Consider the following 14,288-nt stretch of genomic DNA (forward strand, 5'->3'; position numbering starts at 1 on the left):
AAAAATAAGCCCCAGCCTGATTTTTACGCGTGCACCTAATATAAGCCCTACCCCAAAAAGAAGCCCTAGTTAAGACCCCGCCCTCTGGTTGCAAGAGGTGGGGCGAGGAGCAGGCGTAAAAATCAAGCTGCAATGGGGGGGTGGAGCTGCCCCACGTGCCCCGCACCCGCTTACCTCCTGAGCCGGACTGCCATGCTATGGAGGATGGGCCTTACCCATTCCCCCTACACCATTTTGGAGCTAGGGGGGAGTGACGGCAAAAGGCTCTGCTGCTCCTCAAGGGCTTTGCACAACCATTGGGGAAGGGGAGCCTGGCCTTCCTTGCCCAGCTCCAGCTGGTGTAGTTTTCCTGGAGCTTATCGTAGTGTCCTTCCATGTGAAGTGTCCGTCCTTTCCTCCCTTCTGCCAGGAGGAAAGCGGCAAAAAACAGGGCTGCCATTTCCAGAACAGAGAAGGGAGATGTGGGCCGATGCAGCAAGGCAAGAAAGTGTGGTGGTGGCGATGGAGGGCTGGTGGAGGGATACTATAGCTGACGGAGGAAGGCGGCAGGGGAGGCTTGCACCCCCAGTCACGGCGCAAGCACAGGAGAGTTGGTGGAGGAGAAGGAGGAGGCAGTTGCCGCCAGGCAGGTGATCTGCAGGGTGAAGTGGGGGCGGCGGGGACCGAAGAAAGCCCCTCCAGTGGCAGACGCGGCTCCGAAACAGCAGAGGGGGATTAGGTAAGATCCATCCTCCATAGCATGGCAGTCCGACTCGGGAGGTGGGTGAAAAGGAATAAGCAGGGGAGATCACTGAGTGGGGCATGGCCTGGGTGTGGGGACCTGAAGTAAGCAGATGTGGGGTGCCTGGGGCAGCTCCACCCTAAAAAAAAGAAAACATTCCCCGAAAATAAGCCCTAATGCATTTTTTTGGTGCCAAAAAAATATAAGACTGGGTCTTATTTTCGGGGAAATGCGGTATCATCTAGTCATGGACCCATTGCTCATTGCACCCATATTAGTTGGCATGACGAAACAGGATGAACATCAAGCAAAAAAACTGGCTTCAGGGAACACAGCAGCCCGTTTTGTAGCAAGAAGATGCAAGCAATTTCAACTCTTTCCTGCCATCTAGTAATCACCTGGAGTTTTACAATCCAAATCTGTTGTTCCTAAAACTGAAATGACTTGCCTGGTACTGCTCTATCACTAAGCGATTGTCCCAAGCTGCCACTGCTTCATTTTTCTCCCGAGGGTGACCTATATTTGTGAGCCATAGGAACCGGAGAGGGTCTGCTCCCTTGAATACAGAATACAGATTCTTTAACTGATGAGCAATGTTGGGATGGGAGGGTGGGCTTGGAAGTTTGTCTGGAAGCCTGGAGAGTTTTATTTAACACCGTATATTTGAAAAATATTGCTTTGCTAGCATGCTTTGCATTTCCTAGTAACTCTTAGTCATATATTAAATTCAAGCTAATTAATTTGGCTGAATTTTCAATCTTAACAGAAACATAGAATGGGTTAGAAGAGTGTTTCAGCAACTCAGCAACTTTTAAGATGTGTGGACTTCAATTCCCAGAATTCCCCAGCCAGCATTCTGGGGAGTTGAAGTCCATATATCTTAAAGTTGCTGAATCTGAGAAACACTGGGCTACAAGGTATCTTGGAGATAATCTGTTCCAGTCCCTTCGGAGCAGAGGAATCCACAGTATCCCTGACAGACCCACATCCAGCCTCTATTTAAAGGCCCCCAACAAAGGAGAACCCATCATCTCCTTATATAGTCTGTCGATTGCTGAATGCTTTTTACTATTAGCAAATACTTCCTGATGTTCAACCAAAACCTACTTGCTTGTAATTTATTTTTTATCCGATCTGAAAAAATTCTGAACAATTCTGCTCTGATCCTCACAACAGCCCTTCTTTTTTGGTTCAAGCTGATTCACAAAACAATTCCATATACAGTACAAGACAGTCCTTCAGGGTTCTTTAACATGAAACACAAAATTGTCATTTGTTAGGTGACTTTCCTGCTATATTTGAAACTACATATATGTTCCAGGTATGAGAATTATACTTTACACAACTGGTAAATATCAGTGTTTGGGGGGGAAAAATTAATGAAAGATAGTTGAAATGAAAAATCAGCAATAAAAGGCAATATATTAGACTACAGGTTTTTTTCCTTTGCTCTTCCAAATACAGATTTGTTGATGAAATCTTAAGGAATCTTTCTTCTTTTCTACTTGTGGAATAACTCATTGTGAGCAGCTTTGCTTTTATCACAGTTCAGTAGTAGAGTATCCAGTTACTTTATTTTTCACATTTTTGAATGTCCATTTGCCTCAGAGAGGGACATTAAGCACCATTAAATGACAAAATCACTTGAGGCCGCACAGTCTCATCCTGAGATCATACAAGTATCTTCAACTACAAGATCTGTCAATCTTGTAAGAGATTTGGAGAGTAGGCAGGACTTCTGAGGCCTGAAAAGGTTGTGTCAAATAATGAACTTTGATCTTGGATCAATTATTTGAAGAATAAACTGAATAGTTCTCCTTGGGATTCTTTTTCTCCCAGACTTCTTTATGACCTAATTCGCTAACTTGCTGACTGAAGTTATTTTAAGAACAGTTACATGTTTTATTTATGACCTGAAATTGTCATATCAGTATGCAATGCAGTGCTTGCATTTTAAAAAAGAAATGGAACCATCTGGCCAAAAGTAAAAATGTAATTAAATGTCGCACCAATAGATTTAGGCATTAAAACAAAAACCTAGTGGAATAAGTGGGCTGGGTTTAATTCAGCTCAGTTTGTAATAATCTCCTGAAATAACCATGTTGTTTTCTTGAATACAGTATTGCCAACAATATTGTCTTGAATACAATAAATTTCATTTCTTACATTAACTTTGTGGTCAGAATAATTTTACTGATGGTTATAGTGTGTTCCCTTATAAGGATCAATCTGATTCACCTACTAAAATATGTGCTCATTACTGCGCAATTGCACATGTACTTTTTGCGTATGTGCATGTGCGTGGGTATTTAATATGAAGTGTTTATTTACCTCCTTTAAGAAAAACGGGGAGGTTGTGCCAAGGCAGTATTATTCATGCACGTGGCACGGGGGCAGTGTGATGGTATGAAAGAAATCTGCTTTTGTGGAATTTGTAGAATGCAGGGAACGTTCAGAAGCAGGAGGCAATGTTGCTGCTCCCAGACTAGCAGCCCATTGATGTAAAAACAGAGGGACCAATAAAAGATGAGCCTTTTTAATGTGCTCTGGCCTATTCTGAGCCAAGAAACTTCTGTTATTGTTTCTATTACAATCTGAATACAGGTAATCCTCAACCCATGATCACAATTGAGCCCAAAATTTCTGTTGCTAAGCTAGACATTTGTTGAGTGAGTTTTGCCCTATTTTATGAGCTTTCTTGTCACAGTTGTTAATTGAATCCCTGGGGTTTTTAAAGTGAATTACGTGGTCATTAAGCACTCTATAGTTTCCTCCATTGATTTGGCTTGTCGGAATCTGGCTGGGAAGATTACAAAGGGTGATCACATGACTCTGGGACAGCGCAACTATCATAAATACATACCTGTTGCTAAGCACCCGAATTTTGATCACGTGACTACAGTTATGCTACAACAGTTGTAAGTGTAAAAAACAGTCATAAGTAACTTTTTTCAGTGCTTAATGGTCACTAAACGAATGGTTATAAGTCAGGCATGTCAAACTCATGACGTCACGTGACGTATTGTGATTTGCTGGCAATGGGGTGAGCGCGGTTTCAATATGATGCATCTGGCCCGCAGGCCGGCAGTTTGACATGCCTGTTATAAGTCAAGGACTACCTGTAACAAATATAGTGATTCTTATATAAATTTAAGCTATAACATAATTGTTTGCATTCAATTTCGCTCTGATTTCCCAATTTCAATTCATTTTGGGGTTACTGTCCATAAAGAAAGTATGTCTCTTCACAACTTTTGTTATTCACCCTCCCTCTTTTGGGGGCATAATACCATCAATATATTGTACATGATGCTTTATATAATTGTTAACAGACCCTGTAGCTCAGTGCTACAAAACTTTCAGTGTCTCTTCCTGCAACAGACCCACATGGCTACTATCTGGAAATGTTTAGAGGTTGTTCTTTGATTATGAATTTTTTTTTTGTCTGAATTTTGGTTCATCCACAAATATGTGTTATAGTAATCAGGAAATAATCGATAAGGCAATACAATTCAACTGAAATTTTCTTCTGATTTGAGGGCAGTCCATGCTACTTTATTGTTGTATTTCAATTTGAACAATAAAGTTAACCAGGATAAGCACTAAGAGGTTGTCAGTTTTCCATGGAGAGAAACTCAAATTGCTTTCAGATGCTCAAGGGTAGCTTCCCCAACTTCATGGGATCTAGATGTTTTAGACAACATTTCTTACCATCAAGAACCATCATAGTCATGCTGCCTGGAAATTATGAGAAATGTAGTTCAAATTGTCTGGAGCACTGTTTCTCCACCTTGGCCATTTGAAAATTGGGTGAACTTCAATTCCCAGATTTTCCCAGCCAGCCCTGCTAGCTGGGGACTTCTGGGAGTTAGAGTCCATTCATCTTCAAGTAGCCACGGTTGAGAAACGCTGGTCCCGGAGGAATTGAGTTAGGGAAGCATACCTGGAATTAGCATCTTGCTATGCTTCTTTTTGCTTCCCCCTCCCCCACATGTTTTTTCCATTTTCATATTCATTTCTTGCTACTTTTTCTCCCCATGAAAGTTTGGGGATTTTTTAAAAATTGATTTCACTGTTGATAATTTGCACATTTTCCTTCCTTTGCTTTAATGCTGGTTTTCTGATTGCTTTTTTTTTTCTCTGCTTTCTTTTCTTTTCTTCGCATTTGTCCTCTGCAGCCAGGCTATATAAGAGACTTGGTAAGTGACAGTAAACCTAAAATAAACAAGCATGAAGACTTTGCTGTTTTATTAATATAACCTTGTAGAGATGCATATCAAGAGACAAAATATGTCTTGAGCTCTAAGTATTTTGGAGTAATATTGGGCAGTAATGTTGTAAATAAGACTTAATGGAATTATCTGGTTTCCTAGAACAATTCTACTAATCTTTTCTTCTGGGACAGAAGCGTGCTGTGTTTTTTTATGTGATGCACCTTTTGTGTTGTTGCCTTCTTGTCTCAACTTCTTTCTGCACCTTGGCATAAATTTCTTCACATATTGCATTATTAACTTTTAGAAATCCTGGTGCAAGATGTGATAATGGGCCTAAAATTATTAACTGTATGTAAGTGCTATCTGACAAACAAATTCTGTTCAAGTCAGAGGTAGCATAGTTCTAAGTAATAACTGGTGAAGAACAGGTTTGTGGCTATCATATTCTTCTTATGTGACTCATTTACACTAATCTGGTTGGTTGATGCTGAGAACAGGATACTCAACTAGACAGAACTTTAGAATGACGGAAAGAGGCTGCTGTATTTTTATACAGTATTCTAGCTGAGCAGTTCATTGAAAAGCGGACAGTTTTAGTGCATCCGTTTTAAGTTCAGAAGACCTAAAAGGAGCTAACTATAATTTGCAGCCATTTCTATTTCTACAGTACATTGCTTATATATCTCCCATGGTTTCTTCTGTGCGTTTACCATTTTTAAACTACATTAAATTTTAAAGTCTTAGCCTAGGTGATGGAACCAATGAGAAATAAATTATCCATTTATAGACTACAAAAATTAAAAAAGAGTGAACATCATCACAGAGGAAGAGAAAAAAATAACATTTTTGAGGTGAGGAATCAAACATGTGCAGCCATAGTAGATTTATCATGTGGTAAATGCATGCCCATCTATATCTTGCTTTATGGTAACCAGAGATGCAGATAGCAGGAGAGAGTTAGAATAGGACGAGTTCTAATTAGAGAAGATGAAGCCAACCTTTTCCTACTTGGATCCAAGAAGGCAGGAGGCAGACAATGAGCAAACGCCAGATTCCTCAGGACTGAAAGCCCAGTTTTGAGCAAAGCATCCAGACCCAACTTCTGTAATAATTATTGCTGGAAATGAAGGTTCTTTGCCAGGTCACACTTGTTAGAACGTTTTTGCTATTTTTTTGTAGGTGAGTGAAAACTTGTTCAGTGCATTAATACCCTTTTGAATGAATGAAGAGTAGAGTGAGGATGAAAATGGGATTTATTTTCTTTCTATGCATACCCACCTACCCATTTATCCATCTGCCAGAACAAACATGTTCTTCCAGTGTGTTTTGCATTTGTTTGGGAGCTGGTATTGATTTGGTTGGCTTTTTATGGATTAGGACAGAAAGGATAAAAAGGAATGGACAGGAGGAAGAATCAAAGACTGTGTTGGCATATGCTACTTTTTCAATGAACTCATAATCATGAGTTACCTAACGTCTACTATTCTTGGTTTGCATGATTAACCACATGCTAGATTACAATATCTGGCTATTTGTGATTCAGAGTATGATGCAAACACAGTTAAAGGGAAAAGGAAAGAACAGCATATGAGTACATTTGCCCAAGGTTTCTGTTTGAATCCAGAAACACACATGTACATGCACACAGTTATTTCTTCTGAATTCAAGTGGGGAGAAAATAATTTGTTTTCCTGATACTTTAAATAGCACTCAGGGAGCAAACTCTTGCCACATTTGTTATAAAACGATGTGTTGTTTTGCTTGCTTTTAACTACCATGCCATTTTTGTAGTTCTAACCCTGCAAATACCTGATCTTTGTAGTTTACTCTAGTATCTTTGTACATTAAGGCCAATTCTTCATTAGAAGGAAGAGAAACTGAACTTGTATAATCCCAGATAGTTCTCCATCCCATAAAGCCTCTTCCTCCCATTTCACGTAATACATCGATGTACTTCTATTCCTCTAAACATCCCATTTTTAAGGAACATGAGATAAGCCCCAGGTTTAGGAATTACACATGTAGAATAAAATGTTCTCCAGTTAGTATTAAAATGACAGTAAACAGAATATAGAAAAGGTATTTCACAGGTTAAACTTAGGTGGGGGAGGGAGACTGATTAGTATTGAATCACCTCTTTTCTTTTGTCTTTCTCTTGGTACTACTCTCCCTTCATTCTGCCTCCCTTCCCATTCTTTATAAATTGTATCTGAAATTCAGATCAGTTGCCTCAAGCATTTCTGTGTCACCCTTACAGATCACTGCCCGGATCTTAGAGGCCCATCAGAATGTCGCTCAGATGAGCCTCATTGAAGCCAAAATGAGGTTTATTCAAGCTTGGCAGTCCTTACCAGAATTCGGCATTACACACTTTATTGCAAGGTCTGTGGTTACATAAATGTCCAGCCAAAATTCCATGTGTCAATGTCTGCACTATCATTTTTTTGTGGGCAATTACTAAAGGCTGAGACTCCTTGGGTTATGACGGCTAACCCAAGTATTGAATTGAGTGCCTAGGTATTGAATTTTGCACAGCAAATAAAGGGTTCTTTACTACTCGGATTTGAATACAGGGGGAAACATTACATTTTTATTTTCTTTAAAAAACTAAAAATAATTCATAAATGGTTTATTACAAGAATTACTAAAATAAAAAGCAATATAGTACATGATCTGAATAATTTTATAGAGAACAAGTTTTCAAATGCAAACTTGGCTTTCTGAGATAGCTAGTATATGCAAGATCTAAATTCAAAGGTTTAAAAATTCCCCAAGTGTCTGACCATACAGGAGCTTACTTGTTACATCTGGGCTTGACAGAAAATAGTTTAAAAAAACAAACATCTTGGTTTGACATACTATAAAGCAAGGATTCCTTAATACCTCTGCATGAGGCTGATTGATAAGTCTTGTTAACATTAATGCAGAAGCAAGGTAGAACTAGTTGTATGGAAATTGAATAATAAAAGGCAAGTAGGAAGTTTGCTTAAGGCTTATCCCTGTTACAATCATGCAAGGTCATGTGAATGCACACCCAAGGAAATAATGTCTCAGAAGGCCAATTATTCTTGAATGCCTTATCATTTGGGGACTTGAGTAAAACGTTGCTGAAAATGTTCCTTCTAACATGCAAAAAATGCAGGTTCCAAGGTGGTAAGAAGGAAGAACTTATTGGAATTGCCTACAACCGACTGATACGGATGGATGCTAGCACCAGCGATGCCATCAAGACATGGCGGTTCAGCAACATGAAGCAGTGGAATGTGAATTGGGAAATCAAAATGGTAAGCAAGACCTTTCCCACAAAGTTTTCTAGGCATGCTGAAATCTGAGTTATTCTCAGTTTCAGTTAACTGACATTTTTGGTTTAAGTTGTTTAAGGTATGAGATAGTATTTCTGCTTTCAGGCTTTGGTGGTGTCTTTACTTTTATTTCTTGGGTATTTGTTTTATTATTATTATTATTATTATTGGGGGGAAAAAGCCACAGCAACCTCTTCTCTGTTAGTAACCCCTCTTAATTATGTATGAAGCTGACTGTGGGCTTTGTTTCATTATTAAAAAAGAAATGGGAAGAAGAGCATAACATTCCAATCTTTCTCAACTCACAAAAAGCAGTGTTGTTCTAAGTAGAGAAAGACCTTATATCACACTCTTACATAACATTTTGGAAATCCAGAACTTGGTAGATGGAAGAATTCGTGTGACTCGCTGAAAACAAGAACTTAGTAGCTGATGATCTGACCATTTAATCAGTTTGTGTCTTGTTGAAGGATGTGGTGTTCCCTTGATAAGAAAGCTGAATAATGAAATATAAAGCTCCTCAAAATCCTTCCAGCTCGGTAATCATAAGAAAAGATATAGTCAAATGAATTGCCTCTCAAAGAAATCGGTCTGATCCTATAATTTACAGTAGCTTGTGAAATCCAGGAGACTAAGTTCAGCTATAACATAGCAGCATTTAGCATTTCAAATGTTGAACATACCATTTAACATATCTTACTAATGTAATGATATTAAAATAGGAGCCTCAAAGAAGTGGCTGGACGTAAAAGTCGGTTTCAAAGCAAGGATTTTCTTTTTGATTGCTAGGTTTCACTAGCTGCAGTTTCCCCTGCTGTTAAACTTTCTTAACTTTTATTCTTGCTCTGGTCATCAGAAGACAATCTCAATCTTCTGTGGACACGCCCCTTCTTATACAACAGCACTCTCACACCCCAATTTGCCAAACCATTCAAATTGAGCAGGCTTTGCTAGCACCCGCTTTCATTCATCGTTCAATGCCCTGATCTGATTTATATACAATGGACATGAATTAATATTAACTGTAATTTCATAGTTCAAATGTCTTGGTAAATGTTGATAGTTGCACACACCAACCCCAGTCTGCTTCCTCAGGTTAGGCAAGAACAGAATGGAATAACAGCCACAAAAGTTGCTTTGAGTTTATATTTATTGTATATTTATTCTTATCTCAATGTGAACTTAGTGAAAGTATGAAGCTTTATAAAACATTTGCTGGATTTCTTGCACCTATAGGTGACTGTAGAATTTGCAGATGATGTCCGAGTATCTTTCATCTGCACCGAAGTGGATTGCAAAGTGGTGCATGAGTTTATCGGGGGCTACATTTTTCTGTCAACACGTGCAAAAGATCAGAACGAAAGCTTAGATGAAGAGATGTTCTACAAGCTGACCAGCGGCTGGGTGTGAATTGGATGAGACTGCCTGTTCTACTGACATAAACTAAATGGTGATATTAATATTTAACTCAAAAGCTGTTCTTGGAAATATGCTGCTTAATCAAATTAAGCTTGAAGTGTATCTTTTCTTTTTTAATATGGAAACTTGCATTAGCAGATAATTTTTTACCCGCGCTAAATAGCGCTTCCGTTAATCTGCTACGCAAAACCAAAACACAGCTCATGCCATGCCTAAGTTTGTGCCTCTTTCCCCTCTCTCAGCAAAATGAGGGGCTGATCGGGTCAATTTCTGACAAATGTAAGCTAACCAAATCATTTTTAAAACAAAATTAAAACTCTAAAGCCATTTAACTATTTAGATACCAGGGCCTAATCTATATGAAGTGTATTTATCATGTTTAATGCATGTTTTATGAGGTTTTATATATATTGTAAAATTGACATTATGTGTTCTTCCTTCCTATGTTTTAAGGCAGAATTTTTGGAGTGCAATTCAGGAAGGGTCTTTCTCTTTCTTCCTTCCTTCCTTCCTTCCTTCCTTCCTTCCTTCCTTCCTTCCTTCCTTCCTTCCTTTCACTTTCTTTTCTTTCTTTCTTTCTTTCTTTCTTTTCTTTCTTTCTTTCTTTCTTCTTTCCCTATCTCTCTCTCTTTTTCTCTCCCTCTCCCTCTTCCTCCCCTTCTTCCCCATACATTTTAGTGGGGTTTGTGCCTGGGCTCTCCTGTGCATCATGGTGCTTGGTGGACTGTGTCCTTTATCCCGTATGTTTTTTCACACTACATTAGCCTTTCTCATGTTGCTGTTCCTCAGATGTTCTGTACCAGAATTCCAAGCATTATGATTTGGGTATTGGGAGTTGATGCCCAGGACATCTGGAAGCACCAACTTGAGTTCTTAAGACATAATTGGGTCTGTTACAGGAGCCTGAAGGTTTTTGTGAAAACTAGCCTGAGTGGCCTTGACAAATACTGGCAAATTTGGTTCCAAATGAATCTGTTTTCCCCTTTGATAATCATTTCTGTGCTCTTTCTTGTCCTCTGTATTTTTTAACACTATATTGTATTAAAAACACCTTTAGTATTCACCAGCATAGCCACTCTTTACCTAAGATGATATGCAAAAACTTTTCATAACGATATGAAGTAAAGGTCTATGAAGTATAAGATTTTTTTGTTTTGTTTTATGTAACTAATGTAAAAAGAAAAACACAAATTTTATAAATGTGTACAGGTTTTTCTTTTAAAGCTAGCCACACAAGCCAAAGTAGGAGGAATCGCAATAGTATCAACTATATTGGTCTTACAGTATATTTTTAATGTAAGTTAAGTTCCTGATTTTGTTACAGCTGTGCCACAAAGCCCTTAACAACAATTTACTTTGTTGCCTGAGTCTGGCGAAGGGTGTGTGTGTCTCACTCTAAGATTAACTGTTACTCCCCCCCAGGGATCCCCCAACCCACCCAACACCAAGAGATAAAATCAGTGTTGTCTTCAGTACTCCAAGACATACCGTATGTACAAATGCATTGTATTTTAAATAAAGGTTGGATCTTTTATTTAACATTTAGCCTTTGTTTCAGTTTTTTGTTGTGGTCAATAAAAATTCACCAACATATTGTTCATATGAATTCAGCTGGTATATGTGGAATGCTACAATTGAATGTGGCATTATTAAGATATTAACTCCTGCTTGGCATAGCATTCATACACTAAAGCAGGGAAGGGTAGGAATTTGAGGCTAAGATTGGAGGGTCACATGTTCTCTGTAGAACTAGGAGCCTCAGGAATTTCATAAGTAGTGGGAGGGTTAGACTGTGAGACACAGCCACACACATTCAGACTGGTAAACTGGGGAGCAAAGAGACATTAATCTTGCTCCACTGTGGAATTATTTAACCAGGTCATGATAATCAGGATTACCATTTGTCCATTATGAATATTCAGCAGCAGTCTGGATTCAGAAAAGAAATGCTTACTTTGATAAAAATCATTTGTGAGGAAGCCCATTCTTTAGTTTATTTAATATTAAATATATTCCATCACCACTTTCAAAAAGGAAAGTCACATAGACCTTGACAAAATGCAAACTTGTTCTCCTTCCCAAATAGATTCAAGACCCTTCTTTTCCTTGGATATAATTCTGGGAAAGGAAAAACATGTTCTGAAAACTGCAACTTCTTTCCAGTAGATCGGCATTTTATTGGGTTTTGCATTCCAGAAAAAATCCAGGAATAAATAAGTAAATATACACAGGGAGACACACACACTTCCGTTCATTTATTTCACAAAAAATAGCTTATGCTTCATTTCCTTATTAAAATCATAATCTTTTAGCCATAATAAGATTTGGTAGCTTTAGTCAGTCATAAATGGTCCAAAGTCAATGGTAATTATATTTGGGAGATAAGTTGACCTGTTCTGCAAACCAGACTATAAATGTTTAGGGCTAAACATTGTCTCTGCAGCCCTGATTTGCAGGAGTAATGAAATCAAAGAGCTATATTATAGAGATCAATTCTACTAAAGGATTTTTTTTTTCCTGTGTGACATGGTATGTAATTTACCAAACAAACAAGGTCTGTCTCTTATTAATCTGGAAGCCCTGAATAACAGTGTAGTATAACAATAACTGAAAAATTATATGAAAATTTGTCTTGGGGTTTTTTTGCATCATACTCCACTATAATCTTGCAAAAGATCTATCAGGAGAAATATATTACCAATTTCAGCCTAATTGGTTGTTTTTAAAATTACTAAATGCCAGAATTTATTTATGGGGAGGGAGTTGAAAACAGTAAGTTATATCTCCTCCATACAGAATTGGGTGAGTAATGGGACTACTGGAGGCTGCTGTCGGTGCTTTTTTTTTTTTTTTTACTCTTAGCATTGCTCAGATGATTGTAAATGACACAACACACAAAAATCAATTTCACGTTCAGTTTTTAAGTATGATTAAAAGAGTTCTAAAACAGTATTTCTCAGTCTCAGCAGTTTTAAGTTGTGTGATCTTCAACTCCCAGAATTGGAATTGGCTGGGGAATACTGTTAATGTTTAATGTTGCTGAGCTTGAGAAGCACTGTTCTAAAAGGATGTAACAAGGTAACCAGTAAGCGGGGGATTGACATTAAAAACAAAGGTTGCGTTCAGATGTTCTAGAATTCTCTGTGAAAGCACCATGTTTGAGGTAAAGTTTCCTGAAAGCATATCCACCCATTTTTCTTTTGAGGCTATTGCATAAAAATGGTACCCACCTCCAACAATTGTTTTCATGGGAATTCCTGTATATCAAAGGAAAACTAAATCAAGTCAACTAGTCCTATGAGGAACTGCATTTATATAAAGGGCCAGTTATGCTTTCTTGCTTTCTGTACAGCATGAAATCTGCTTCCTTTAAAAGCTGAAATTAGTTAGTAATAAATCATGATTAAGCCAACCATGAATATAGCCAGTATTTATCTGAATTCCAATCACAGAAGGCCATAAGCAGAAGGATGTAGAGCTGTATTCCCATCCTGCTTATTAACTTCCAGAAGCATCTACTTGACCACTGTGGGAAACAGGATGTGCAACCAAATAGGCATTTGATCTGGTTAAACAAAACTTTCCTTCTGTTCTTCTAATCCCCAGAATTAGTACCAAAGTCAAGGATGTCCAGCAGCTTTCTAAATGTGTCCCTTGTTCCCTGTGGGTGGACAGACTTAGGTTAAGAGTAAGGGAGCTGTGGAGCACACCTTGAATGTTTGGTAGAATAAACAAATCTTAAGTTTTCTAAAAGCAAATATATGTGTTTTTGGACTGGGAGATGAGGTAATCCTTTTCATGCATTCTTTACTGTCCGCTGGAACCAAGATTATTGTTTCTTAAAGGCCTTGTCCTCCTTCCCATGGCCTTTGGCTGACCTGTTTTCCTTCTTGTATCTAATTCCCAGCATTGACTTCAGCTGTTTCAACCGCCTTCCTTTCACTGTGCTGGTGTATTACCTTGATCTTTGTATAGGCCATCAAATCAGCAGTTTCCAGTGAAATGATTAGCTGAGTAATTAAGCCAGGGGTGTCAAACTGCCAGCCCACAGGCCAGATACGTCAAGCGCAGGGGTAGGCAACCTTGGCCCCTTCATGACTTGTGGACTTCAACTCCCAGAATTCCTGAGCCAGCATGAGGGAAACTTTGGCCTCTTCATGACTTGCAGACTTCAACTCCCAGAATTCCTCAGCCAGCATGGCTCAGCTTGGAAACCTCTCCCTTTCCCCTCAGCATGGCTGGCTCAGGACTTGTGGGAGTTGAAGTCCATGAGTCATAAAAGAGCCAAGGTTGCCTACCCCTGGTCAAGTGGAAGCTGTGCCCACCCCAGTTCCAGCAAGGGGAAAAAAGTCATGGTACGTCATGACACATCACGTGACATGGCAAGTTTGACACTCCTGAATTAAACAATGCTGCTAACCAAAACAGGATAGTTCCTCACTGTGATCACTACATAAGAAACTGCAGGCAGAGGTTGAAGAGACAACAACTGTGATAGGATCAAATATACATAGAGCCAGATGTTAAGGACATACAGATTCACATAATACACCAGGCCAAAATGTGGTTAACTACTATTTTGGCTCAGGATACATGCAAACCAAGGAAATTTCATTATTCTCACCATAAACC

The 14,288-nt window shown here is 38.8% G+C and overlaps 1 protein-coding gene across 6 annotated transcripts in view; it reads left to right on the forward strand.

Moving 5' to 3' along the window:
* FERMT2 (fermitin family member 2) overlaps window positions 1-11,201 on the forward strand; it is an 88,190-nt gene extending 76,989 nt beyond the window's left edge. For 4 of the 6 annotated variants that reach the window (XM_039320638.1, XM_039320623.1, XM_039320630.1 and 1 more), the window contains 4 exons: window positions 4,900-4,920; window positions 7,193-7,317; window positions 8,078-8,219; window positions 9,474-11,201. In XM_039320638.1, coding sequence (XP_039176572.1) covers window positions 4,900-4,920; window positions 7,193-7,317; window positions 8,078-8,219; window positions 9,474-9,647 — 462 coding nt within the window. In that variant the 3' untranslated portion in view covers window positions 9,648-11,201. The remainder of the gene's footprint in view (window positions 1-4,899; window positions 4,921-7,192; window positions 7,318-8,077; window positions 8,220-9,473) is intronic. The other 2 variants (XM_039320648.1, XM_039320660.1) reach the window with 1 other exon arrangement.
* Window positions 11,202-14,288: the final 3,087 nt, after the last annotated feature.

The sequence above is a fragment of the Crotalus tigris genome, unplaced genomic scaffold (assembly GCF_016545835.1).
Source record: "Crotalus tigris isolate CLP2741 ecotype Arizona unplaced genomic scaffold, ASM1654583v1 scf7180000017605.3043972, whole genome shotgun sequence".
Lineage (NCBI taxonomy): Eukaryota > Metazoa > Chordata > Lepidosauria > Squamata > Viperidae > Crotalus > Crotalus tigris.